This window comes from Ambystoma mexicanum, chromosome 9 (assembly GCF_040938575.1).
Source record: "Ambystoma mexicanum isolate Mex_15411 chromosome 9, UKY_AmexF1_1, whole genome shotgun sequence".
NCBI lineage: Eukaryota > Metazoa > Chordata > Amphibia > Caudata > Ambystomatidae > Ambystoma > Ambystoma mexicanum.
The window spans coordinates 1,530,599,769-1,530,627,389 of record NC_090931.1 but is presented as its reverse complement, the minus strand read 5'-3'; the positions used below and the strand labels follow the sequence as shown (position 1 = coordinate 1,530,627,389).

The 27,621-nt window shown below is 46.7% G+C and overlaps 1 protein-coding gene across 3 annotated transcripts in view; it reads left to right on the top strand.

Moving 5' to 3' along the window:
• Positions 1-27,621, top strand: part of LOC138489441 (zinc finger protein 554-like) — a 225,915-nt gene that overhangs the window by 76,875 nt on the left and 121,419 nt on the right. For 2 of the 3 annotated variants that reach the window (XM_069617163.1, XM_069617161.1), the window contains exon 5: positions 14,127-14,234. The exons of the other annotated variant lie outside the window; for it this stretch is intronic. In XM_069617163.1, coding sequence (XP_069473264.1) covers positions 14,127-14,234 — 108 coding nt within the window. The remainder of the gene's footprint in view (positions 1-14,126; positions 14,235-27,621) is intronic. 3 annotated transcript variants of the gene reach the window in all.

Sequence of the window (27,621 nt, the reverse complement as noted above, 5' to 3'; positions counted from 1 at the left end):
GTTTGCTTACAGAGAGGTACCTCAAGAGGGTGTTGGTTTCAGCCCCTTTGAGTTACTCTTTGGACATCCCGTGAGGGGGCCCCTCGCCTTGATCAGAGAAGGCTTGGAAGCCACCCCTCCAGGTCCCGCCAAGCAAGTGGGGGACTATGTGTTAGGCCTCAGACGGAGGATGACAGAGATGATGGGTCAGGCAACAGCAAATCTCAAGGCCAGCCAGGAATTGAATAAGTACTGGCATGACCTCAAAGCCTCGCAAGTGGATTGGACTCCGGGACAGGAAATCCTTGTGATGGAGCCTACCAAGCCTAGAGCTCTGGCAGACAAGTGGACTGGACCCTTCAGGATCATCTCCAAGATGGGTGAAGTCAATTATCTGGTTGACATGGGGGCCTCTGGGGTAGCCCCTCAGATATTCCATGTCAACAGGCTCAAGCCTTTCCACCGGCGAGCAGAAGTCTCATGTCTCTTGCTAGCTTCAGGGCAAGAAGAGGATGAGAGTGAGCCCCTTCCTGATTTGCTGCATAGCAACCCTCAGGATGGCTCAGTGGAGGGAGTACATCTCTCTCCGGATTTGACAACAGAGCAACAGAGGGCCTGCAGGGCTTTACTCCAACAGTATGCCTCTCTGTTTTCACTGACGCCAGGCCTTACACCGTGGTGTAGGCATGAAATTGACACTGGTGACAGTGTGCCTGTCAAAAGCAGGTGCTACCGTATGTCAGATACCGTCAAGAACCACATCCAGGCTGAGGTCGCCAAGATGTTGGATCTGGGTGTTATTGAACCCTCAACCAGTCCCTGGTCCAGTCCAGTGGTCCTTGTCCCCAAGGCAAGTTCCCAGGCGGGTACCAAGGATTGGAGGTTCTGTGTGGACTACCGAGGAGTCAATGCCGTCACCAAAACTGACGCGCACCCATTGCCCAGGGCTGATGAGCTCGTGGACACCATAGGTGCTGCCAAATTTCTGAGCACCTTTGACCTTACCTCAGGCTATTGGCAAATAGCTCTGACGGACCATGCCAAGGAAAAGACGGCCTTCTCAACACCTGAGGGACTCTACCAGTTTAGGGTCATGCCTTTTGGGTTGAAGAATGCCCCTGCCACCTTCCAGAGATTGGTCAACCATACGCTCAGTGGGCTGGAAGCCTTTTGTGTGGCTTACTTAGATGACATTGCCGTCTACAGTTCCACCTGGGAAGAGCATTTGACACATCTGGATAAGGTGTTGCAGGCCTTGAAAAGGGCTAACCTCACTATCAAGGCCACCAAGTGCCAGATAGCTCAGGGGAAAGTTACCTATCTTGGTCATGAGGTAGGAGGGGGTCAAATCCAACCTCTTTCCAGTAAAGTACAGGATGTACAGAACTGGGAGACTCCCACTACTCAAACCCAGGTGAGAGCCTTTTTGGGCCTCACTGGGTACTATCGCAATTTCATGGCAGACTATGGAACCATAGCTGCACCCCTGACAGCTCTAACTTCACCCAAACAGCCTAGGAAGGTTAATTGGACCGAAGACTGTCAGAGGGCCTTTGATGGCTTGAAAGAAAGTCTGTGTAGGGCACCTGTGTTGTGTGCGCCTGACTACAGCCGACCCTTTATCGTCCAGACGGATGCCTGCGACACCGGAATTGGAGCTGTCTTGTCCCAGTTAGATGACAAAGGGAGAGAACATCCTATCATATTCATCAGTAGACAACTCAAGGGTAGAGAACTTAGGTGGGCTACTGTTGAAAAGGAGTGTTTTAGCATAGTTTGGAGCCTTAGGCGTTTTAGGCCCTACCTTACGGGGTCTACCTTCAAGGTCCAAACAGATCATAAGCCCCTGAAGTGGCTTATGCAAATGAAGGGTGAGAATCCGAAATTGCTCAGGTGGTCCATTAGACTGCAAGGGCTAGACTTCACCATAGAGCACAGACCAGGGAAGAGTCACGATAATGCAGATGGCCTTTCCAGAAGGTATGTTGACCGTCTGGATGAGGGTGTCTATCCCGTGGGAGATTAGACACCCTCCACCTCAGTCTGGGGGGGGGCGACTGTGATGCTGGAAATGCATCAGAGGGACAGGGCCTCTGAATCCTTGTCCTTTACTGCTTTTTATCGTGTGTTCTGTCATGTTTTCTGCCCAGGAGTCCATGTGGGACTCCTGGCAGTGCAGCTCTCTCTTTTGGTTTGGTGAACAGACCCATGGGATACCCTTATGGCACCCATGGGTAGGGGTACAACCCTGTGCCCCTAGTGTATGTTTTTGGGCACCTGTGGGTGGCCCACAGAGCAGGGTATGGGCTGGTGGCAGCTCCATGCTGAATTTGACAGGTGCTCTGGGTGTCCTCCATTTTGGGATACCCAGGCCCTGCCATTGGGATCAGTTGATTCCTGATAGGAAACAAGATGACCCCTGTGGCCTCTTGCTTTCTTTTGCCTGTTACCTTGTTTTCCCAAAGTCCTGGGAAGCCCTGACTCTGTCCCTTCCCCCTGACTGGCTGTTGGGTGGAAGTTCCATATATGGTGTTGTTGTGAAGGCCCAGCTAGACTGACTGGAGCCTTCCCAGTGACTGTATGTTGTGGGTACCTCCTGTGGGTGGGACCTGGGTGAATGGAGTGTGTGACCAATATACACTCCTTGTTGTGATTGTCTGGTTTCTGGCATGAGAGACAAAGACTGAGACAGCCCTGCCCGAAACTGGCCTGAATGCAGTGTGTAGTGTTGAATGGCTGGGTACTTGTCCCAATCCACATTCCTTGTTGTGAGTGTCTGGAAGGGAGGAGTGTGGCCTGAATGCACTGTGTGCCTGATTGGCTGACTGACTGCATGAATGCCCTTCTGTATGATTGGCTGCTGAGTGTGTGCCAGCAGTGTGGATGAGAGACAGAATAGTATATCAGGGGACCTCTCACCACTGTTCAGAAGGGTTCAGGGAACCTTCAGAAGCGTTCAGAAGCGTTCTGGAGCTGAGTCTCCACTCTAAGAGTAACTGGAACTGCTGATCCTCGACGTCCAGCTGGAAGAAGAAGACTTGCTGTTGCATTTGCTTCGACCGATCCGAAGGCTGCCGAAATCGTCGAAGACTGACCCGAGAGAGGACCTGGTAAGGCGCCCTCTTCCCGTGCTCCGAGGGACCATCGAGCACCGCTCCATCTTCGCCGAAGCGCCCTGGAAGACAGACCCTCGAAAGGCTGCCGACCCGAGACGGGACCGCCGAGGAGATCGAAGTGAAGCACCCGGACATCGCCGCCGTCGAAGTCCATTGCCGTCGACCAGGATTCGCAGGTTTGCGTAACCGCTGGAGGCCCGTCGAAGTTGTGTTGCCCAGCCATGGGAACCACTTGACGCCGTGCCGCCGACGACGGAGCCGTCCGCTCCTTTGCCTAAGAACATTCGAATCGAAGGACTCCCTCGTCCGCACCGTCGACCGCTTTGTCCTGCCGGAGAAAGTCGAGGACGACCAACGCGCCGAGGAGAAACCTGCCGGTGGGTTTCCCGCCACCCGAAGACCACAAAGACTCGAACGACTCGACGCCCTTGCTGGGCCTCCGTCTCCACAATCTTTGCGGTCCAGAACTATTGTCACCGAGGTGCCCCGCACACCTCTGCCTTGCAGGACGCCGACGCTCCGACGCCGACGAGCACCGCTCGGACGAAGCTGCCGCCTCATCGACGCCGTTCTACCCTGTTTGTCGACGGACGTTCGACGCCCCGTGTCTCCCGCTTGAAAGGGAAGGCATTCAAGAAGGGCCGTCGATTCCCCGTCGCCGAACACCGAGTTCCTCGACGCCTCTCGACGATCCGTGACTCCCGCTTGAAAGGGGGTCGCTCAAGAAGGATCTGTCGACGCCTCTTGGAAGAACTCGACTCCACCAGGTACATTGGGGGGGTAAAAACATTATAGGAGGGAATAAGATTTGCAGAACAATATATGGACTGGGCTTGTGCTATATCTTTATTTTACAGGTTGCCCAGGTGGGGGGATCTCCACACAGAACTGTGCCTAGTGGTAGGGGCCAGTATTCTGCCTATTGCTCAACCATCTTATTTTCTCTCCTCTCTCTATTGCTGGTTTCACTCTATTGCTCTGTGTGACATTGTTACAGTATTGTTGATGCACTTTAATAAGATCTAATACAAAGGGTGGTACCACTTTAGAATTGTATATATTTGCCATTGTTGATTTTCCTGAGTACAAAGTGAGTTATTATGATAAGTGTACATAACCTTGAATATTGATTATATAAAGACTGTGTTCTAACCAATACAGTGTGTGGACATTCCTTTGTGGGGGCTTGGGGACTACACTGTACTTAAGAACCAGCCTGCATCACCTCCTGAGAAGCTAGGCCTTGATTGCTCGTCCATTGCTACCTTATTAGAGAATCTTGGCCAGGGTCCTCTGTGCCTCTCCACTACCATATAGAGAGCAGAAGTACAGACACCCCCCACCGGTCGTTTTGTTTTTCTCTTCACAGACCTATAACATAGTCAGTCACTCTGATTGGCTTGGGGGAAGGAGCAATCTCCAACCCCTCCTTAATCAGGGCCAATGGACCTCTGACTGGATGGCCATAGAGAAGTTCAAAGGGAGAATAACCTACTCCCTCCTGAGGGACTTCTCTATAAGCAAAGAGAAGGCATGGCAGTAGAAGGTCCCACTTCTTTTTTAAGGGGTTCTTCTAAAGCACCTATCATGCTCTTCATGGTTCTGTTAAACCTTTCTACCAACCCATTTGTCTGAGGATGGTATGCTGTTGAGAACTTGTAAGTGACTCCGCAGGTTTTCCACATGGCTTTCATGTAGTGGGACATAAAATTCGACCCCCTGTCAGAGATTACTTCCTTAGGAAACCCAACCCTGGTAAAAATACTAAGGAGGGCCTTAGCCACAGCCGGTGCTGTAACAGTCCTCATAGGAATTGCCTCAGGGTACCTAGTAGCATGGTCTACTACAACAAGGATAAACCTGTTGCCTGAGGAAGTTGGAGGATCAAGGGGACCAACAATGTCAATCCCTACCCTCTCAAATGGGACTCCCACAACTGGGAGAGGCACTAAAGGTGCCACATTCTTGGAACCAACCTTACTAGAAGTCTGGCAGGTATGGCAGCTCCTGCAATACTTATCTACTTCAGCCCCCATCTTTGGCCAATAAAAGTAGAGAGAGAGCCTTTCCTTGGCCTTCTTGAAACTCAAGTGACCAGCCAAAGGAATCTCGTGGGCTAGTTGCAAGAACTGTTGTCTGTTCTCTTGGGGCACTACCAGGCGCTGGTAGTCTCCAGGTTCAGATGCAGTTGGTTCACTGTAGAAGAGGCCATCTTCCCAGTGTAACCTATACTTCCCAGGCTCTTGCCCATCAGCCTGAGAAGCTGCCTGTTGGCGAAGGCCCTCCAGAGTTGGACATTCTCTTTGTCCCTTACGAAAAGCTGACCTGCTGGGTCCACCTTCTGCCAGTAAAGACTGCAGCTCAGGATGGTCAGCCGGGTCCAGATCTCCAATAAGTTCTGGGCCTCCTACTAGCTCTTCTTCAGAGTCTAGTTCAACCATACAGGGTTTTACCTCCCTCTCAGCCTCAGCTGGAGGTGGAGTTACAGGTGTAACTTTGGACAACCTCGGGGAAGTCCTTGTTGGAAGCACTGGAGTGCTTGCTGTAGGCTTTTTCCTAGGAGTCTTGGGTTGCCCCTTTGCTCCTGATCTGGTAGTCACTGCAGTAAGTTGCTCCAGTGGGAGAGGAGAGATTTCTGTCATCATCTCCTGAGATAAACCTCGCAGGGTTTTCTCTCTTGCAGGTGTGGTGAGCTCCTGTAACCTTTTACTAGGAGGTCTGGGGGTATGTGACACAACTCCAAGAGCTTTCAGGTCATTACCCAACATAACCCTTCCTGGTACCTCGCATTGTATACTGACAGGTATCTTCACAGCCATATCATTACACTGGATGAGAACTGGTAACTGGGGACACATCTGCACAGGCCCTCCAGCTAACTTGGTGAGGCATTTGGGTGCCTTAGCAACATCCTCTGCCTTGAAAAATGATTCATCCACCACAGTTATGCTGGCCCCAGTGTCCCTGATGGCAGGAGTCTCCTGACCATTCACTTGGACACTGTCCTTATAATACTCTTTAGTATTATCTGGGATAGAATTATAGACATCTAAATTCCGTTGTTCCCACAACCCCAGAGAGACTAAAGAAACACTGACTGAGACTCCAATGGGTTCATCAGCCAGTAGTAGAAAGTTTCCACTTGCCATAGGGACTTCCTCCTCTGGAGCAAGGCTAAGGAGACAAGTTGGATCCTTGAAGGTTTACCCTTACATCTGGGATCTCCTTTCACATGATCAGTAGCCTTACAAACATAACAGGATCCAAAGGTCCTTTGGAATGGAGGCTTGTTCTGACCTCCTTCTGGTTTGGCACCAGAAGGCACACTACCCTGATTTGGTTTCCCTTGTGGCTTACCCTTATGGTTTTGTTTGGGGCCCTCTTTGGAATTGGAATTATTAGAATTCTCCTTGGAGTCCTTTTTAGGCTGCTTCCCCTCATCCTTCTTCTGAGTTACCCCAGAATCCTTGTGAGTAGCCCTGTTGGCAACCCACAAGTCAGCAGCCTTAGCCCGTTTTCTAGGATCTAATTCCTGTGAATTAGCCAAGTGCTGTCTGAGCTCAGGAGAGCACCCATCATAAATTGACTCCATTACAAGATTCTTCATTCCTTCATAAGTGTTCACTTTGTAACCCTTAATCCATCCCTCTAAGTTTTTCAACCCTTCACACACCCAGGTAGCCCAAGGGGTACCATCATGCTTTTTAAGGCTTCTAAACCTCCTAAGATACTGGGAAGGGGTCATCCCAAACCTAGCTATCAAAGCTAGTTTCACACATTCATACTCTCTCCTATCCTCCCCCCCCAACTCCATTACCGCATCATTTGCTACAGGGGGAAGCCTAGAGAACAACCAGGTGAGTAACTCATTACCTGTGATGTTCTGGTGCCCATGATTATACTCAAACATAGACAATCAATCCAACACATCCAACCTAGGCTCATACATACCAATTAATATCTTAGGCATCCGGCGTCTTTTAGGACTGGAACTTCTAGAGGAGCCAGAGAGAGAAGCATTTTCAACAGATAATTTCTTCATTTCTAGCTCATGCTTGAGCTCCATTTCCCTTAGCCTTAGTTCTTTGTCGGTTTGAGCATTAAGTTTTTTATACTCTAATTCCAGTTTCATTTTCTCCAGTTCATAGTACTGAGGACTAAATGTGGGACCTGGCAAAGTTCCAGTAGGTACAGCTGGTAGAGCAGACAGAGGCCTAGAGGGAACATCTACAACAGTTTCATCTTCCTCTTCTGGTTCTGACCAATATCATCAAGACTTAGTTCAATATCAATACCATTGCTGTTATCTACATTTGCTGGAGGGATAGGTTCCTCTGAACCATCCTCCAGACTTTGGTTTTCTAACACCCTTTCTATTAGCTCCATTTTCTTACCTTTAGTCATGAGATTCTTATGCTTACAGAGAACTCTTAAACAATCAGCAGTTTTTGTAGCAAGGGACTCTTGACTATAACTTTCCATAGTAGACATGTTAGAAAATAACTTTTTCTTTAGTGCTAAGCTTTGTGGTTAGTTGCACTAAGGTATCTCAAAAGTACACTAAAGTGTATACTCAATACAAATCCCACCGCTGTACACCAGTGTTAGGCAGAAACCTGTGCAGTTCCCTCTGGGACCACTGCAAAAGATTTAAGACTACAGGTGTTTGGCAGTAAACCCACTTGGTAGCAGTCTGCACCACCCAGATTTACCTGGTAGCTGTGGCTGAGCAGTCAGACTTCCCTCAAGAAGAGTTAGGCAGTATGTAGAGCATACACAATAGGTACAGAGACACAGTAGCACAAGCAAACACTGACCAGAGCTTTGTGTAAAAGTATATAATTATTTATTTAAAAGACACACTTGCAAATTACACTAGCACAAAAAGGTAAGTAAGTTTCAAAACACAGTCACTACTACTATATTTACATCCCTGATTACTTGTTGGACAAGTCTTAGTTAACACCACTTATTTCCAGACAGAGGTGAGCGCTTAACGTTAGATGGCACTCCAACAAGTTAGTTAAAAAGGGAGGGAAAAAGGCAGAGTTAAGAAAGCAGCAAGGCAAAACACTTTTCAAGTAACCACAGTAAGTTTTAAGAAGGCAGTCTACTGAGGAGCAAGGAAGTTCAGTTGCCAGGCCCACTTTAGGGAGAGCCAGGCGAAATATGCCCAAGATCACACAATGTCAAAAAGTCTTCTAAAGTCTTTACAGGTGAGTAGAAAAGGTTTTGCTAAGTTCAGAAAAGTTTAGTTAGGGTGTCCCAGGCTAACCCAGAGCCGAGGGCTAAATCTACCTCGTACAATCAGTGGCAAGGGAAGCCGGGCGGAACACAGTACCTTTTTAAAATGGAAAGGATCCTCCAGCGGTGGCAGTTGTTCCTGGCAGCGGATGCAAGTCGCGGCGTAGTCCAGAGGAAGAGAAGATCTCGACATGGAGGAAAGCTGATGGTCGTTGCAATGCCAGGGAAGAAACCAGCCGTGGAGTTTTCCGGTTAAAAGGATGTCACCCCTCTTTCGCGGTAGAGGTAAAAAGTGGTATCCCGGTTGCCGGGGTGCTTGGCACAAGCAAGGCGGCCACGAGATGCTCCAGGGAGGCGAAAAGAAGGCAAAAACTGGTTGTCCCCACCAGTCAAGGGAAGAAGACTCTCCGGACTGGAGATCTCCTCTGTCGTTGGGAAGTGGTGAGACGGTTCAGCAGGGCTCCACCGGTGGTGTCGTCGTTGCAGGTGGGCTCAGCTTCTCCCTCTTCGGCTTCTTAGGTCCTGTGGCGACTTCTGAAGTTCCAGTCCCCAAAGCCCTGCTTTTATGCAGCAAACCCCCATTCACCAGTCCTAGCTGTCACTCAAACATGCTAAGTGGTGAGCCCGGGGGCTCACCACTGGGCCAATCACACAAGAGTGCGACTTGAGTTGCCAAGGCAACTCAGTCCAGGGTGCCTAAACCCCCCTCCCACACATCCTGTAGACCCAGACACAGTGGCACCACTTTGGAGGGCTTCTGTGCAGAAGCCAGCCAAAAGTGGAACAAAGGCTCGACTCAGGTTCAGGGTTACTGAAGCGAACACAGACGCCATTTTGGCGGCGAGTTCTGGCAAAAAATCCCAACCGGTGAATTTATATTAAATAAATAAACCGGCGGTATCTTTAACATTGCACCAAAAAGTGGTGCATTAAAATCAATGGGAAATCCCATTGGGAAATATTCCGGTGGTATTTCCGTGGTATCCACTGCCACCAGCCAGAAACTCGGCGAGGGGGGACGGGACAGTATCCCCTCGACAAACAGACCCAGGGGAAATCTAATTGCCCCTACCAGTACTTCCACAGTATGATGGTTTGTACTGGTTTGGTTCACAATTTAAGACTAGTAAAGTCATTGGTGACTTTACATGCCCAGGGAGACAGTAGTCAGTCCCAGGGTATGGAGTCTATGTTTGGGGGTCACTATGACACCCCTGTGTTACTGCACTGAGGGTGCTGTGTAACACACATACAAAAACCAATGATAGCCTATGGGTAAAAATACCCCATAGCCCATGAGCACATAACAAGTCACAGAAACACACTCAAATCATGTTCAAGAGTGAGGGTAAAAGAGTCTCACTCTTGGCAGGAGAATAAAATAAACCCCAGAAATCCAGCAAAGCTGCTGGGGGACTCACTAAGTTAGGAAATTCAGCCTAAACAGAGAATTCTCCCTAACACAAAGTTAGTGCCATGTTTTACTGAGTTTAAGTTAGCAGTCTTCTTTTGCAATTGTTCCAGTAGGCTTCTCTGGCACTGAGCAATGCTCCGCAAAACCAAGACCGCTGAGAATTCTGCGCGGGAACACAAGGATTTTACTGTAGAAGAACTCAATGGAAATACATTGTTAATTTGCAAGGCTTACAAAGTAACAATGTCATTGCTAAATGGAAAGACCTCAAGCTCAATGGCCGAGCATGTGTCTTCAAAGACCCACATAAGGATGAAAGATCTGCCAAAATTTGAAAGTGGTCTGTGCCAAATGTCCCTTTTCGGAAACACTGATGCTTTTTAAAAGAAAATAGGATGAGAAAAAAGATGTGGAACAGGAATTTGCACACGCCTTAGTGCAGGCTGGAACCAGTTTGCACCAGGCAGATGGCCCAATGAGTAATTGTTTCCGCAGATGAACCACAACAACTACGAAGTTGCCCATATCCACTGAAATGTACGAGAAATACCTACATGAGGTTTTTATGGCAGATATTGGCCACATCACAGAGTTCCTCCAAAGGCGATGTAAACATTTGAATCACTATCGATGAAACGCCAAAGATGTATAGTGATCCAGCAGTGGCAGTCCTCAATCTCTGTTGATGAAACGCCAGAGATGCATGGTGATCCAGCAGTGGCAGTCCTTAATCTCTGTTGATGAAACGCCAGAGATGCATGGTGATCCAGCAGTGGCAGTCCTCAATCTCTGTTGATGAAACGCCAGAGATGCATGGTGATCCAGCAGTGGCAGTCCTCTTCACGTTTTGTGACCCAAAAAGTGGATGGGTCATATTTTAGATGTCTCACTGCCCGCTTTATCACCAGGGCCTCAAGCTCTATGGTCGCATAGTTTTGTTCCCTAGGAAATACTTGTCTACTAATGTACATCCCTTGATGTTCTATTCCCTCATATGTCTGTGAGAGCACTGCTCTCAGGCCCACCCTGGATGCACCCGTTTGAAGTATAAACTCTTTATTAAAATGAGGGACCTTGAGAACTGGATCACTAAATAGTATGTTTTTAAAGGTATCAAAACAACTTTGTTGTTTCTTACCCCACTTTATCTTCTGAGGTTCAGCATTTCTTAGCTTATTGGTACAACAGGTCATGATGGATAAAACATTGTAATTGTTTATTTGTACAGCGCTCATACACAAGTGAAGTGCTTCAAAGCACTTCAAGGCAGGAAGGGAGCAAGGAAATACAGTAGTCATTCTTAGGCCTTGAAGTTTCTGAATGATCTAACAAAAAAGTAACTAGTGTACTAGGCCTGGTGGAATTTCTCCTAGTGCAAGTGCATGAAGTGTTTCCGGCACAACCAAACTAGGGAGGGGAGACAAGGTGGGACAGGACAGACTTACCAGACCTCGTAAATTCCGGTCATGCACGTGTACAGACGGAGGTTTCAGAGGGGAGAGGAGTATAAGTACGCCCAGTCCAGCACAGCCCTGGGCTAAGTGCAGAGAGGTTACCCTTCTCATAGAACGTATGTTGAAAGTGTGTTCCATTGGGAGTAAAATGTTGGTAGTATCCTACCAGTACCAAGCAAACCATTAGATCCTGTTTGGTTTTTGGTTCAGCGGGTCCTTCATGGCTCTAACCTTTTCTACCTGGGGTTGGATCAGCCCGCTCTCCCTAAAGAACCGAGATGCATCACAGCAGATTGGGCTAAGTGACACTTCTTTGGGCTAACGGGCTTTGGCGACTTTATATAGGTGTGTCATATGCTTCTCCCAGATCTTACTGTAGATGATAATAGCTAAATAGGCCCCACAGAAACGAGAGTAAGATCTTAGTATGCAATCCTTTAGCCTTTGGAAGGCTGCTGGTGCACCATGTAGGCCAAATGGAAGTGCCTTAAATTGAAACAGCCCTGCAGGTGTGGAGAATACAGTCTTTTCTTTGTCTTCAGAGTTCCGAGGGACATGCCAAAAGCCTTTGGTGAGGTCAATCATGGACATATAAACAGCTCAGGTCACCTATCCTGGGGATGGGATAGTTATCGAACTGGAAAACGGTGTTTAATTTTTGGAAATCAATGCAAACCTCCACGATTGATCAGGCTTAGCTACCAAGACTATTGGTGAGGACCATGGACTCTGAGAGGGCTCTATAATATCGTCTGCCAGCCTCTTCTCCACTTCCTGGAGGATTATTTATTTTCTGGCTTCTGGGATCCTGTATGGCTTTAGATTCACCACTTTTCAAAGCGGGGCACGGATGCAGTGAACAATGCCCTTAACCCTTCCTAGTTCCTCACTAAAAACATCTGGGAACTGGTTGAAGAGGTCTTGAATGTTATGCTGTTGGGGGAGGGGAAGGTCAGATGGAATTAGATTATGTTTCTCCCCTTCTTCCGTTAAGAGACTGGCCATCACTACTGAAGAAGATTTGTACTGGTAATTGGGAACCGTAGAACTACAGGACCCCCCGCTACCAGGTGAGATTGTTTTGTGTCCTTCTGCATGTGGATGTGGTCTACTGTCCCTGTTTGAAAATTCGAAGTTTTGTATGAGATCAGCCACATTCACGCTAGACACTATAGGGTGCCAGGGGAGAAATCTCTCTAATAATCCTCACATGATCTAGATTTCGGATTATTCACAGGTGTTTATAAGGATTTTGCTGACACGTGTGTAGACCTTAGAGGTAATTTTTAAGGCAGTAAGGATGTGGTAAGAATCAAAAAAGCATCTTAATGTCAGGAAGGGGAGGTCCCCTGTGGTAATATCTGGCGGGTAATCCACAGTTCAGGGTAGAGGTATAACCTGGTAGTTACTCGTACGGATTGTCTCGTTTGGTTGCACCAGTTGCTGTAACCAGTGCGATCGACCAGGCTCTACCTCCACCCTGAACTGTGGATTACCCACCAGACACGCATATCCACCCCAAGGGTCAGGATCAGAAAGCAACAGCCTTTCCCTGACCACCTGGAAGGAGGATATTTTGGAGAATGAAGTGATGATGCCCTCAGATTCCTCACACTATGGATGCAGTATATTTTTGAGTCCTTCTATTTCTGTTGGGGTCCTTGACTCATGTTTCATCAGTCTTTTTACTTGGGCCCCAGACCCTCCTTAAATAGCCCTCCTTCAGTTCCCATTCCCCTCTCATGGACCAAGGCTGCGCCCGTACCTTGCTTTTGGGTTCCCGCTGTGTGGCATCCTGCTGGTCTCTTCCGACTCTCTGGGCGACTTTCCGGACCTTTTCTCCCAGCTCTGTCTGTCGTCTGCATCCTTGCTTTGTTTTCGGCGACTTGGGCTGTGCAGCTTTTCTCCAGGAGGTGTCCCAAGACTCTTCCGCGCTTGGATGTTCCCTGGTTTCTCGTGGTTTCCCGGTTCTTGGCAGCACTGCCAAAGACGGCGACTCCGCTTCACCATCACGCCGTCTGCAGATTCTCCCCGTGTCTCTCGATCTCTGTAATTCAAAATTTGCTCTCCAGTTCCTCAGGTGCAGGCTTGACAAATGGTCATGTCTGTCCTCTAACTTGTACTTTGGGTAACAAATAGGCAGTCTCCAACAACTACACTGCATGTTCTCGTTGCTGTAAGCATTCCGCTTTACTCCAGCCTTCCTCCTTCTTGTCTCTGTACCAAACTGATGATCACTGTAGAGTTCAGTATGACTCTTCGTCGTCTCATTATTTTCAGGTAACTTGGTTTCCTCAACTCTACATAAATAGATGGGGGGTGTGGGGCACCCCAGGGCAGTGAGTTGGGTGAAAGGAGAGGGGGGGGGTGAAATGAAGGAGGGGAATACTGCAATCTCCCAAGGTGATCATTACTGATCCCATGGAGGGCATCCCTCCCCATGTGATCCACCCACTGAGTACCACCCCCAGTGGAACTATCTGGTAGCGGTGCCACCTCTCTGGCCTCATGAGAAGGGGCTTCCCCCTTTGATGCAGTGCCAGTACCCTGGAATTCGTCACATAAGCCACTCACTAATCTCTGCAGGTATTCCCTGTTCCCATGCCAAAAGGTATAAAATGTCTATGATTACTGAGCAACTTTTGGGGAGCAAGTAAATTTAAGGCTGCTATGTAAAGAGAGCGAGAGAGAGCGAGAGAGAGCGAGAGAGAGCGAGAGAGAGCGAGAGAGAGCGCGAGAGAGCGCGAGAGAGAGCGCGAGAGAGAGCGCGAGAGAGCGATGAAATTGCAATTGCTAGCTGATGTTTAATGCTCTGCAAGCATGGAAAAGTGTGTGGTCCGTCGCATAGACCGTTTGATATACCGTGACTCATTGCCACCAGCCAGTGATGTTATGGAAATGTCTTTTTTTCCTTTGCAGCAAACAAAGCAGATTTCCAACTGGAGTTGAGAGGTTTTCCATTAAGCAATCAGAGTAGTAGTCACTGGACTGAAGAGGACCAACATGAGACATCTGAATTCACCAAAGGTAGGTTTCGATTAGTATGTCCGGCCTGGTCCACTTGGCCCAGCCCATACCCTGCTTGCTGTTATATTTGTTAACTACATTTACTGCACAACAGCTTCTATAGCCGCACAAGACCGTAGCAAAATAGCTTACTTTAGTGGGTTTCTGTGTCATCATCAGGGAACATTGTGTAGTCGGCTGAGGTTGACTGATTGTTTTTTTAAAAACTCAATTTTATTTAATTATTTATTCATGGAAATCACAGCAAAAGTGATGCATTTCTGGCACAAAAACACATACAAAATTTAACAGCGATAACAGAGCAGACGACATGGGACTGTGCCAATGGGGTGAGATAATGTGACTTGAAGACAAGATGTTGCAGGAGAAGGTACTGGGACGGAATATGAAGAACAAAGTTAGTGCCATGTTTTACTGAGTTTAAGTTAGTAGTCTTCTTTTGTAATTGTTCCAATAGGCTTCTCTGGCACTGAGCAACGCCCCGCATAACCAAGACCGCTGAGAAATATGCACAGTGGAAGAACTCAATAAAAATACATTGTTCATTTGCACGGCTTTCAGAGTAACATTTTCATTGGTAAATGGAAAGACTTAAAGCCGAATCGCTGACCATGTGTCTTCAAAGACCCACCTAAGGTTGAAAGATCTGCCAAAATCTGAAAGTGGTCTTTGCCAAATATCTCTTATGGAGACACTGGGCATCATTACGGCCCAGGCGGTAGGGGGTTAACGGCGTCGGTAGAGCTGCCTGCGCCATTAATCCTCTACCGCCTCATTACGAGGTCTGCTCACGGGTCCTGCGAGCAGGATGCTAACAATGGGCCCGTCATTAACGGGCCCGTTGTTAGCATCCTCCGCATTCACATTTGGCCCTATGGGGGCTCAAATGGGAATGGGGATGTACCAGGTCCGGGTTCCAGGAACAGGAATTACTGGGCCCTTCAAGGTCAGAATGGCCCGGTATTTCCCCATTCCAGGAACCCGGACCCGGTATGGAGGCCCACTGATATGTTTTAAAAGAAAGCGCAAGGAGGAAAAAGTTGTGCCACATGAATTTGCATGCGCCTTAGTGCAGACTGGAACCAGCTTGCACCAGGCAGATGGGCCAGTTGGTAAACCCATCCACGGAAGGGCCACAATAGCTACGACGTTGCCCAGATCCACTCAAATGTAAGCGAAATACCTACCTGAGGTTTTTGTGGCAGACATTGGCCACTTCACAGAGTTATTCCATTTCAATCTCTGTCGATGAAACACCAGAGCTGCATGGTGATGCAGCAGTGCCAGTCCTCTTCACGTTTTGTGACTCAAAGACAATGGTCGGAACCTAAACTTGAAGAAAACTAAGATCGTTGTTTTTGGGTCGAAAAAATCAAACCCCTATAACTGGTGCATTGATAAGGTGAAGTTAACCGTGGCAGACTCATGCTGCTATCTGGGTGTTAGATTCTCTAGCAGTTTCGTGGTCTGTCCCTTTAGCATCAGCAGAAAATCACAAGTCTGAGAGGGACTAGGAGATTCTATCATAAATTTGGGGGGTTTCCATTTGATAAGTGTATTCAGGTTTTGGAAGCCTGGATTTATTCTGCAATGTTGTATGTAAGAGCGATCTTGGGAAGTTTGGGTTGCACCTCTTTGGATCATACATTATATTTCGAATGGATTGTGTCCTCCCACCGATTCCTCATCTATGATATTCGTATCTCGCCAGCTTTGCAGCTTTGGAAAAAAAATGTCTCGGCAGGGGGCGCTGTGCACGAGGTTGCAGCGTTGATTCAGTTCGGTTTTTCCGATGGATTCTCAATCGAGTTAACAGCTCGCTTCTTGTTTTCCTCAGGAAAATGTCATCATCTTCGACCCCTTCCACTCCTAAGACGGGGTTTAAAAAGTTTTTAGACTACGGTTCTAAAATGTCGATAACAGGCCCTCAACGCGTCTGCCTTTGGTGTTTAGGTTCGGACCATCGGTCCGGCGACTGTGGCTCCTGTCAATCTATGACGGAGAAAGCTCTTTGTGAATGAAAAGGTAAATTGGCGGTGGGGCAGGAAGCTTCAAAGGTCTCTTCGAAGAAGCATAGGAAGAGATCTCATTCTAGGAGTAGATCAAGACTATCTTCGTCGTCTTCTTCCAAGAAGGCGAAGAGGAGGCATAGATCTCCTTCTTCATCATCAGACATCTCGGCCGTGGTTGTACGATGCCCGACTAGGTCGGATTCCCCTAGAAAATTGGATTAATTTAGAGTGCACATGATGAAAATCTTTGCGAATGTGGCCCGACACCCTCAAAGAAGCCTCATGAGAGCCAGACCCCGGTTGCTCCTTTAGACGACGCGGGAAGGTCAGAAACTACTTTCACTAAAACCAGTAGTAAGGCGTAAACTCGACATCCTCGACCTGACGTTAAAACGTCAAAGGTTTCTCGAGAGTCGAGTGATTCTCCGACACTGGCTAAAAAGCATAAGCCATCGAAGCATTCGACGAGATCATCGGCGCTGATTGCTTCGACGCCAGAGCCAAAGGAGACATTGGCCCTCATTACAACTCTGGCGGTAGCCGTGCCGTTAAAAACGGCACGGCTGCCGTCGGAGTTGCATTTTTTCCGGCACCCGTGAATGGGCAAGAACCTTGTCATGCCGAGTTAGGCTGATCCGGGACTTGTCCATTTTCGGGTGCTGGAATCAAGGGCCTCCTCATCCCCATTCTGCCCCATAGGGCTGAATGGGGATGCGGACATCGGATGCAGAGGCACAACTCTGCATGTGCCGGTGCATCCGACGTGCTCTGCTCGCGGGTGCCGTTGCACCCGCCAGGAAAAACCTGGCGGGGAAACAGTTCCCGCGAACAGAGCCTGTAGTATGGCGGTCCGAGAAGTACGGTACCAGCATACTTACCGGTACCGTACTTCCCAGACCGCCATGCTCGTAATGAGGGCCTTTTACTCCGTTATCGAAGACGTCATTGACGCCTTCGAAGATTCCTTCGATTCCCTCGAGGCAAGTTCAAGTTCAAGAAAAAAGGTATGCACCTTTTACCAAAAAAGACTTCTTTAAGTCTATGTCCTCTATCTTTGAGGAGCAAAGTGCCCCAGAGGAAGATATTTCTCCATTGGGAGTAAAATTTGGTACCAGAGATATTTGAGATGAATTGATTGACCCTGAGTCAAGAAGGAGAGATCTTTGTGACACTTTTCACTCTGCCAGTGGCATCACCAGAGAAAAACCTGATGCAGGTTCCTGCAGAACATGCAGATTCAGGCTACAGGAACCTGATGAACAGGGTTGCTGGACTATATGGGTTGGGGTAGATCCTTAACAACCTTTGTACGGGATGGCATGAGCGACATCCTGGACCAGGGCCCCCCAAAAGACCCAGTTGTTCCTTTTCATAAGGCTCTTCAAAGAACAGTGGTAGCAAACTGGGAGGCTCCTGAATCTGGCACAGCAGTCAATAGGAACTTTGACAGAAAGTATAGACCATCAAGCTGTGACCCTGATTATCTTAGTAACACCCTACGCCTGAGAGTCTAGTGGTCCAGGCTGCGACTTCCACAAGCCTATCCATCTATCCCCCCGGATAGAGATGATAAAAAATTGGACACTTGCAAGGTGTTTAACTCGGGTAGTATGGCCCTTTAGCCCGATAATGTCACCTGTACCCTGGCCAGGTTTACCCATACCCTGTGTGTTAAGATGGCGGTTGAAAATATTCCAGAAGGCGAAGAAAGTGAAGGCTTTCTGAATATTGTTAAAGATGACAAGGAGGCAATGGGAGAGTTTCTCCAATCAGGACTGGATACTGCTGACAGCATCAGCAGATCCATTGCTGCAAGCACATTACTGCGCAAATTTGCGTGGTTGAGGAAGTCGGGGTTTGCACCGGATGTGCAGACCAGACTACTCAACATGCCTTTTGACGGTTCGAGGCTGTTTGGCAGTAAAGCTGATGAAAGCTTAGAGAAACTGCAGACCTCCAAAGCACCTCTAAGTCCCTTAGCACCTCTATTCGACAGCCTCAACAACCTTATTCGGGCTCATCTTCCTGGAGAGGTCGTTCTTTTCGATACTATTCCTCATTTGGTAGAGGAAAAGGACAGGCCATACAGAAAGGTCAAAGAAAATGTCCCTCGTGGTGGACGAGGAAGAGATGCAAAATCAGCCTCAGTAGCGGCATCTTTTCCCTCAGCCCACTCCTGCAGCCGCCTCCAAGTCACTCTGAGACCTTAGCACACAAGACCCCGGTGGGAGGCAGAATCTCTCAGCATCTGAAAGAATGGCGGGGCATTACTTCAGATGCTTGAGCACTGGAGACAGTAGCTCCAGGTTACTGCCTTCCCTTCCTAAAAAGGCCTCAGGACCATCCACCGGGAACCAACTCTGTCAAAATTCCAGATCCGCTCCTGTTGCAGGAAATTTGAACCCTGCTAGAGAAAGGTGCATTAGAACATGTACCTGTAGCAGAGAGGAACAAGGGTTGGTACTCCCCTTACTTTCTCATCCCAAAGAAGGAAGGGGGATTGAGACCCATCTTGGACTTATGAAACTTGACTAAGTTCCTCAGGAAGGACAAGTTCAAGACGGTGACCCTTTCTCAGATCCTTCAGGCTCTCCAACTCCAAGACTGGTTGGTATCATTGGACCTTCAGGATGTTTAGTTTCATGTGCCAATCCATCTCTAGCACAGAAAGTACCTGAGGTTCGGGGTTGGCAATTCTCACTATCAGTTTCGAATTCTGCCATTCGGGTTGACCTCCGCCCAAGGGTTTTCACCAAGCTGATGGTGGTTGTGGCAGCGAGTCTCAGGAGAGGGGGGATTCACGTCTACCCATACCTGGATGATTGGTTAATCAGGGCTCGTTCTCCCGAACAAGCTCAAGAACATCTCACAATCACCTGCCACTCCCTACACAGACTGGGCTTCTCCCTCAATTACAAGAAGTCCCATATAGTACCATTCCAAAGACTCCAATTTATCAGAGTAGTCCTGGATACTTCCTCGGGGAAAGCCTCGCCTCCCAAGGTGAGAGCTCATCACATTCTGCAGATGGTAACAAAGTTACAGAATGCCCAGCATCTGCTGGCCTTCGATTTTCAGAGGTTGCTATGCCTCATGGCATCCTGCATTTTTCTGGTGCCAGAGGCCCGATAGAGGATGAGATCCCTTCAATGGGCCCTCAGGACTCTACGGTCCCAATTCTCGGGGAATATGTCGGATCTTCTGCAAGTTCCAAGCACAGTTGCTCAGGACCTTCTATGGTGGGCTTGCAACGACAATATCCTCAAGGGAGAATCTTTTTGGCAACCACGGCCAGAGATAACAGTAGTGACAGACACCTCACTCACGGGGTGGGGAGCCCACACCAACGATCTGACAATCAGCGGTCGTTGGTCTCCATCGGAGTCCAAACTACACATCAACCTTTTGGAGCTGAGGGCAATCAGACTAGCGCTGAAGGCCTTCCTGCCCTCTGTACGGGGAAAGAACATCCTGATAATGATGGACAACACAGTGGCCATGTACTACCTCAACAAGAGAGGAGGCACAGGGTCACTACCACTGTGCAGATAGGCAATGAAGCTCTGGTTCTGGGCAATACAAGAAGGAATCTCTCTGTCGGCAGTTTACCTAGCCGGAGAGCAGAACATAGCGGCGGACGCTCTGAGCAGGCAGAACACAGTCTCCCATGAGTGGGAACTAGCTCAGGAAGTCCTTCAAGAGATCTTCGTCCTTTGGGGAACCCCTCAAGTGGATCTGTTCATGACCAGTGTCAACCGGAAGTGCAATCAGTACTGCTCAAGGGAATTTCCTTCAAGAGAATCTGTAGGACTGGGAGTTTCCACTTCTGTACGCATTTCCTCCAGTCCCCGTGATTTCTCACGTAATCAGGGGGTTGAGAAAGTTCAGGAAAACCATGATCCTAATTGCCCCGTATTGGGCCAGGAGGACGTGGTACCTGGACTTTCTGAACTTGTCCATCTGCCCTCTAATATGTCTTCCACAAAGAGAGGATCTTCTCTTGCAAGAGGAAGGTCGGGTTCTCCATCCAGAGGTCAAGACATTCAACCTTCACGCATGGTTTCTGAGAGGTTGAGATATAAGGATTGGGACGTCCCGGACGATGTAATGGAGATTTTGCTTTCAGACAGAAGACCAGAAAGTAAATCCTTGTACCGGTGTCATTGGAATACATTCAGTAACTGGTGCAAGGATAATAATGTGGACCCTTTTCAATGAGGCACTCCTATGGTGCTATCTTTTGTATTACATTTGACCAATCCGGGGCTCCAGATTGGAACAATAAAGGGATAGCTGGCAGCGATTTCCATTTTTAAGCGCTCCTTGGAAGAGGTGTCCTATTTCAAGATTCCATTGATTATCCAATTTTTCAAAGGGTTCACCAATGTGTACCCTCCAGTCCCTTTTCAGGTCCATGCTTGGGATTTGAATCTTGTGTTGAAATTCCTAACTTGTATACCTTTTGAGCCTTTACATTCCTGTCCTTTAAGGCTTTTAACACTTATAACGGCCCTTCTTGTGGCTTTAACATCAGCCCGCAGGTTTAGTGAGTTACAGGCTCTCTCATGCTAACCTCTGTATACTACCTTTTACAAGGAGTTAAACCTTCTTTCTTGCCGAAAGTAGTTTCTGACTTTCATGTCACAAAAAATAACACTCCCAACTTTCTACCCTCTTCCTCATTTGGGCAAAGAGGAGGAGAGGTTACACAGACTGGATCCAAAAAGGGCTCTGAGTTTTTATATAGCAAGAATGTCAAAATTGCACCAGGATGACCAACTTTTCCCACGGGGGCTATGGCAACCTCTGCAGCTCTTCAGAGGAGAGTCCTTGAAGTTGATATCTGTTCAGCTTCTAAATGGACATCAATCCATTCTTTTGTTAAGCATTACTGCTTAGGAAAGCCTCTTCTTCCCATGAGGGATTGTTTGCAAAAGCTGTACTTCACTCTGTCTATGATAAAACTAAATAGTACTCCCACCTCCTAAATTATAACTGCTATGGGAGTCTATCATAGATGAGGAATATGTGGGAGGACACAATCCATTCGAAGAACAAGTTACTTACCAACTGGTAACGTTCTTTCGACTGGATGTTCCTCCCACATATTCCTCATCGCCCCTCCCATCCTACCCTACTGTACAATTTATGTAATTTACACTTTGCGTTTCTTAAAGAGCTTACAATCTGGGGCACGCCTGGATGTTCCTCGAGTTATACAACAAAAAAACAGAACTGAAGCGAACATGCGTGGCACAAGCTACTTATACTGCTGGTGACGTTGACAAGCTACGGAGACCGTCGAGGGACATCGACGCCACGACCTCGTGCACAGCACTCTCTGCCGAGATACGAATATCATAGATGAGGAATACGTGGGAGGAACATCCAGTCGAAAGAACGTTACCAGTTGGTAAGTAACTTGTTCATCTATTTGAAGAAGTTGCTGGGCGTGCTTCCCAGCACCCCAGGACCTCCCATTGCGCTGGATTACAGGGTCCCAAATATTGAATTCCAGGCAGAATGCAGGTTTGTAGAGTATTTTCCCAATCTCTGCTTTGGCAGTGAACCCCAATGTCGCAAATGTGAGGGAAGAACCTACCTCTGGTGTAAGAGGTGTTCAATTTTGTGTACAAAATGGGATATCACCTTTGAAGAATTAAGAGGTGGCCAGATCACAAAACAATGTTTGATTATGAAAGCCTGAGGGAGGGAATCTGATCCGGCGTTAAACAGTATGAAAAATCTAGTCTCTATTGGACAGCTGCATTTTTTCGCTGAATGTCATTCACTAGCCGGTACAAAGATGCCTCATTGTGATGATGCGTCTAAATGTTCTGCCACTGAGGGCTCGGATGACATGGATGTTCAATACAAAGCTCTGAACTTGCGGAAGTGCGGCGAATGAGGATCTAACGCATGTTTTATTTATATGCCAAATGTTTCTAGATCTCAGACGTGCATGGCAAAGGAGCCACTTCAGGGCTAATAATATTAGGCATGTGATTGATGCCTTGAATTTTGCTCTGTCTTCTGTTGATGGCTGCTTTATTAATGACTTATTTAAGTATATTACTAAGGTTTTTAAACGCATGGAAAGAAAATGTTAAGCTTTATCAAATCATGCATATTTTAACAGCTTAGTTTCTGTATTATGAACTGTATTGTTTTCACTTGAGGCCAATAATGACTATTTTAAAACATTTTCTATTTTTTTGATTGTATTGTGTCATATACTGATGTAAATGGTGAAAACCGAAAAAAACATATTTATCTATCTTTATCAAAAAGTGGATGGGTGTGCCATACTATAATGGCAGATTTAGAGGTGGTTGAAACTTGCAATGCAGTTTCAGTTGCATCATTACTCCAGAAAGTCCTGACCACGTTTGGGAAGGATTGGGTTGATGTAGTGTGCATTTGCAGTGATTCTGCAAGTTATATTAAAAGGTTATGTGAGGATCTATCTAAGAGCAATGCCGATTTCAAGGCCTTCCACATGCAAGACCCTTGCCGCTTACTTGATGGAGTTTAAAAAGCAGCTTTGAAGTCCTCAAATCTGATCTGGAATGAAATGGACAGTGTGGTCCAGTCTCATGCACTATTTAGACATGCACGTGAACTGAAACGCAAATGCCTAACGTTTTGCACTTTGTATGGAATGAATGAAAATGTTATTCCAATTGTCTCCTTTAGCTGGTGGTTCTCTGTATAAGAGTCATTAAACGCCATATATTGATGTGGCAACCTTTTACCAACTTTCTCCTTAGTGATGAGGCCTCAGGCAAGAAACAGGCAAGAAATGTGCGGGTCTGAGGGCACATTGATAGTGAAGTAAAGTATAGTCTACTGGGTCCTTAGTGGTATGCAAGAGAAAATGACGTCTGCAGTTTATATAGTGAAAAAGATGAAATCTGACAACACGTGTATTTACTAAGTGTCATTGGTGTGGCGCTCAAACTCTTATTTGAAAGGAAGGTGGGTGACACTTTCGGTAACTTTGGCCCTGTTATATGTGCACTGCTGCAATGTCTGTCGCTTGGCAAACAAATGACTTTTGAGGAGAAGGTTGGATATTCTACTCCACAATGCATGAAAAATAGCAGGCAATGCTGTGTAGAAACATCCCATCAGCCACCATGTCATTTGAAGTGAGTGAAGCCTCTCTGGTATGCCGTGCAAGTACTTGATCCCTTCTGCAAAAAATTAATTTAATGCCTATTTGGCAGAGCCTGTGCCCGAGAATCTGCATCTCCAGATACATGAGGATTGGGTTGGAAAGCGCCAACAGTGGCCAGATTTATCAGTGCAGTGAGACTCGGAAGGCCAAAAAAGCAATTTCATAGTCTTCAAAATCCAGGCAGATTAGGATTGCATGTGGAGAGTGATTAAAATCTGCTATCGGGGTCCTTTGAGGCTCGTTTCCCTCTTCCAGCTCCGGCAGCTCCTCGAACAGCTCTCCTGAGTCTTCCTCTCCCAGAAATCAGCTTACTATTGCATTAGAGCATTGTTTACTTAAGCTGTCTCCACCCCTTACCAAGTTACCAAATAATCTCTGGTTGGGCGGAGCGGTAAAAATGCAGCAGTATAAGCGTTACTCCAGCATTACCGCTGCACCCAATCCCGAGTTTGGGTGGAAAGTTGAAGATTTTCCTCCAGCTTTGAGCTGGTGGTAAATCTTGCTACTTTCTGCCCATCTGTGGCTCTATTAGCACCTGCACTAATAGCTCCCAACATGCCCCATAGAGTCCTATGGAGTCTTAACAAAATGGGGAGTAACAGCCTTAACACAACTCAGGATCTAGCGCTATTAGCGCTTGACTGAGTGCAGTAACGCTATTTGCATTGGCGGAGTCCTGGCGGATTTACCGCTGGTATGCAGCCAAACCTTTGATGAGGCCCTTAGCAAGTTGCTGAATTATCAGCTCTTAGCAAGTCAGTAAATTATTCGCTCTTAGCAAGTCGCTAAATTATCTCTAAACCTCATCAGGTTTGTAGCCTATAGTAGTCTTTAGGACATTGTTATTGTTTACGGGAAGATTCAGTAATATTTAATGAAACAAACAGGACAATTGGAACACATCCCAGACCATTGGAGTGCAGCCCACAAGTATTGTTATTGAAATGTACCTGTGCGTTCCAAAACAATAGATAAGTTGGGTGTAAATCCTAGACATTCAAACTAAAGCAAAAACTCTGTTCATAATTGTTAATATATTCTCACCGTCAGAATACATTTCAATGCATCTCACGTTACACTTTCCTAACAACTACACGGCTTAATATCTTGCTCAATCATCATGCACCTAAGCTTGCCTAAAACTAAAATTACATAACCCCACCCCCATGAGGAACAAGCCGTGAAGGCATTTTAGGAAACATGGAAATAAGAGTGAAGAGACAAAAGAACATAAATAACTTATCATGTTATATAATACCAGTTGCTGAACAATGTTCACTCAGGATCTTCACTGGTTCTGCATAAAAAAGAATACTAAAATATATATCTTCTTGAGAAGAGCTGGCTGGGGCAGGACCTGCACACCCAATGTAAAACAGTCATAATTGTTGAATTCGAGATGGGTGGCTTTTCATCAAATGAAAGGTTCCAGAGAGTTCTCATTTGTCAGTCGGGTGACAGTTTTCATGCATTAATAAAGCAGTAGTCCTGTCGAGCAGAATTAACCTTGAATTAACACGTTACCGCTTGACTGTCCTCCGTATAGAGACGGGGAAGAGCCCAATTAGACCCAAGTCTTGACAAGAATTTGAAAAGATACACAATTTTATTTCATAATTAAATCGATTAAAAACCATATTAAATCTATTATGACCCATAATGCATATTGGGTCTTACTTGATAAAATATTATACATGCAGAACAACATACTGCATTTATAATAGTTCATAGTATACACTCAAACTGTCCAATGTACTCAAGGAATTGTATGCTCAAAATGAACCAGCATTCGTCGTATCCCATAAGCCCCCCCCATCCTGCAGAGACTGCTTCTCGGCTGCCATAATGCCAGTCCTGGCGCGTTGAAGCATATGGCCTCTGGAGCTCGATTTTGCTTACCAAGGTAGTCGGAAGGGCCGTCTCCTCCCAGGAAGGTGCATCAAACTCTCAACCTCGCCTTGCCCGGTCTGGAACGCGCATTAAAATCAGCTGGGTTACAGGCAGAGTTGGAACGGCATGACGTAGCACGTCTAGTATTGCTCCTGTACTAGACCTGTACGCGGAGTAAGCATCAATGTAAATCAACGGATGCATTCTGTTAGGAACAATGGAAATAGGAATAGGGCAATGTAGTGTATTGCATACTTTCCTACCAGTATGCTCGTACATTTTGCAGAGTTAAAGAAAAAATCATTATATCCAATTAATCGATATATGGCGATGATGGATCCCCTTCAAAACTAGATTTCACAAACGAACAAAAAGTTAATCGATTAGTAAATCGACTGATTGGAATAACGACTACAGATTCAAAGGTGTGCCTTCTGCAGTGTGGGCTGGATTGTATCCAGTGTGTCACCCAAGATTGTAAGGTGAATCTGAGTACAGCCCACAGTGCCTAAAGTTTCAGAAGACATACTCCAACAGTTGTGACTATGTGGAGTCTCCAAGGGATGCCGCCAATTGTTTGACTTTTTCAGCCTATATGAGCACTAGTGTAAATCCCTGCCCTAGCAATATGGCGTACTGGCTGACCTTGCTTTCGATGACTCGATTTCCAAAAAGGAAAATTTGACATGATGGCTGACTTGCCTTGGCCCCTTTTAAATCTATTTGTGGTGGACCGCTTATTTAAAGCCCACACCCCTATCAGATCCATAACACTATAGCATGTCGAGACGCATTGGAAGGTTTTATCTCCAAAAGGAAAATGTAGGTGTAATGGCTGCATTCCTCTGACCCTTTCGGAATTGTGGTCGAAAGATACTAAAGGACTAATGGCCATATGTGACACAGAAACTCAATCTGTAGATAAAAATTGGGCAGAGTGGCATTAAATGAGAAATATGCGGAAAAGAAAAAATAAGATGACTATATCCTATAAGAACTGGCGCTTCACAGTTGGCCCCCAATCCGGGCTGCTGCAAATTTCAAACCAAAATTTCACAATAGATTGATTCTGAGTCAGTAATTAGTTAAAAAAAAAACGTATAGTTTTATAACTGGAATTGTTTATTCACATTACTGTTATTTTCTTGAAAGTAGCGCTATTTGTCAATTTAATAGGTTGAGTAATCCTATCAGACTGCCAATAATATACATTTGCCAATGCATTTCGGATAAACCTTCTTCAGGGCTGTATATAGGCAATATATAGTTCAATAAGGCTCTCTCTGTATACACATTGCACAATGTATCATCCATGTCAAAATGATAAACATCATCAATTTTTTGATCAGTAAAGTAACACGTACCATATTGAGTAGACACAGTCAGTGCGCCCCATGTTGAAAAAGAGACACAAAATAAACAAACCATAACATGTTTTAGTTAACTTGTAATAGAAAATGTTCTATTTTGCTTGCCAAGGTGTATTAATATCAGGATCCTACCTGTTTGTATGTTTGTCTCTCACTAGTGAATCGAATTCAAACATAAAAAATGCCCCTGCATGGAGAAAAGCAGACCTTTAGCGCGTATCTAAAAACTGGGCGAAAGCCTATGAGGGGATCTCTATGGGCTGTTGTCTCTTACCGCATGTCCGTTCGGAGCTCTTGCAGAAGCCGTGTGAGCCGCAGAGATGCGTGCTCACGCGGGAATCGCAGCTGCTTTTATCGGTTGCCATGGAGACGGTGCAAGGCGTCGTGGTCCTGCTGGGAGCCGGAGCACGTAAACCCTCGCGCCCCACCCCCGTGTTTTCACCCTGGGGCGGGGATGTCTCCATTGCAACCAGGAGTAGTGGGGGACGCTTCGAAACGAGCCGGGTGCGCTCGTTGTTAAAACAATGAAGGATCTGAGAGTTGCAAACACTCGTAGATCATCGAAAAAAAAGGGGTCTGTCTACATAATCTGAGTAAACGAAGTGGGTCAACATACCTCAGTTCTTGTAGCGAGTACAGAGCTAACCCATTAAACCAAATTGCACTGTTACCTAAAGTCTGATCTGTAACGCGTAAGGAGTACCCAATAGTAAATGATGTTAAAAACTACTATTGCAGTACGGTCAACACAAAGGTGTTGTTGGGGACGCTTAGCGACAAGCTATTAAGGCTCGTGGTTTTGACTTAAAAGGATAACTGGGATGCAAGTAAGTGAGCGGAAATTGCTCGTAAATTGTCATAATTGTGTCGTTAAACAAAAATGAATAGTATTTTACACTAGTAGCACGTGTACCAGCCTATGGAACAGACCCACT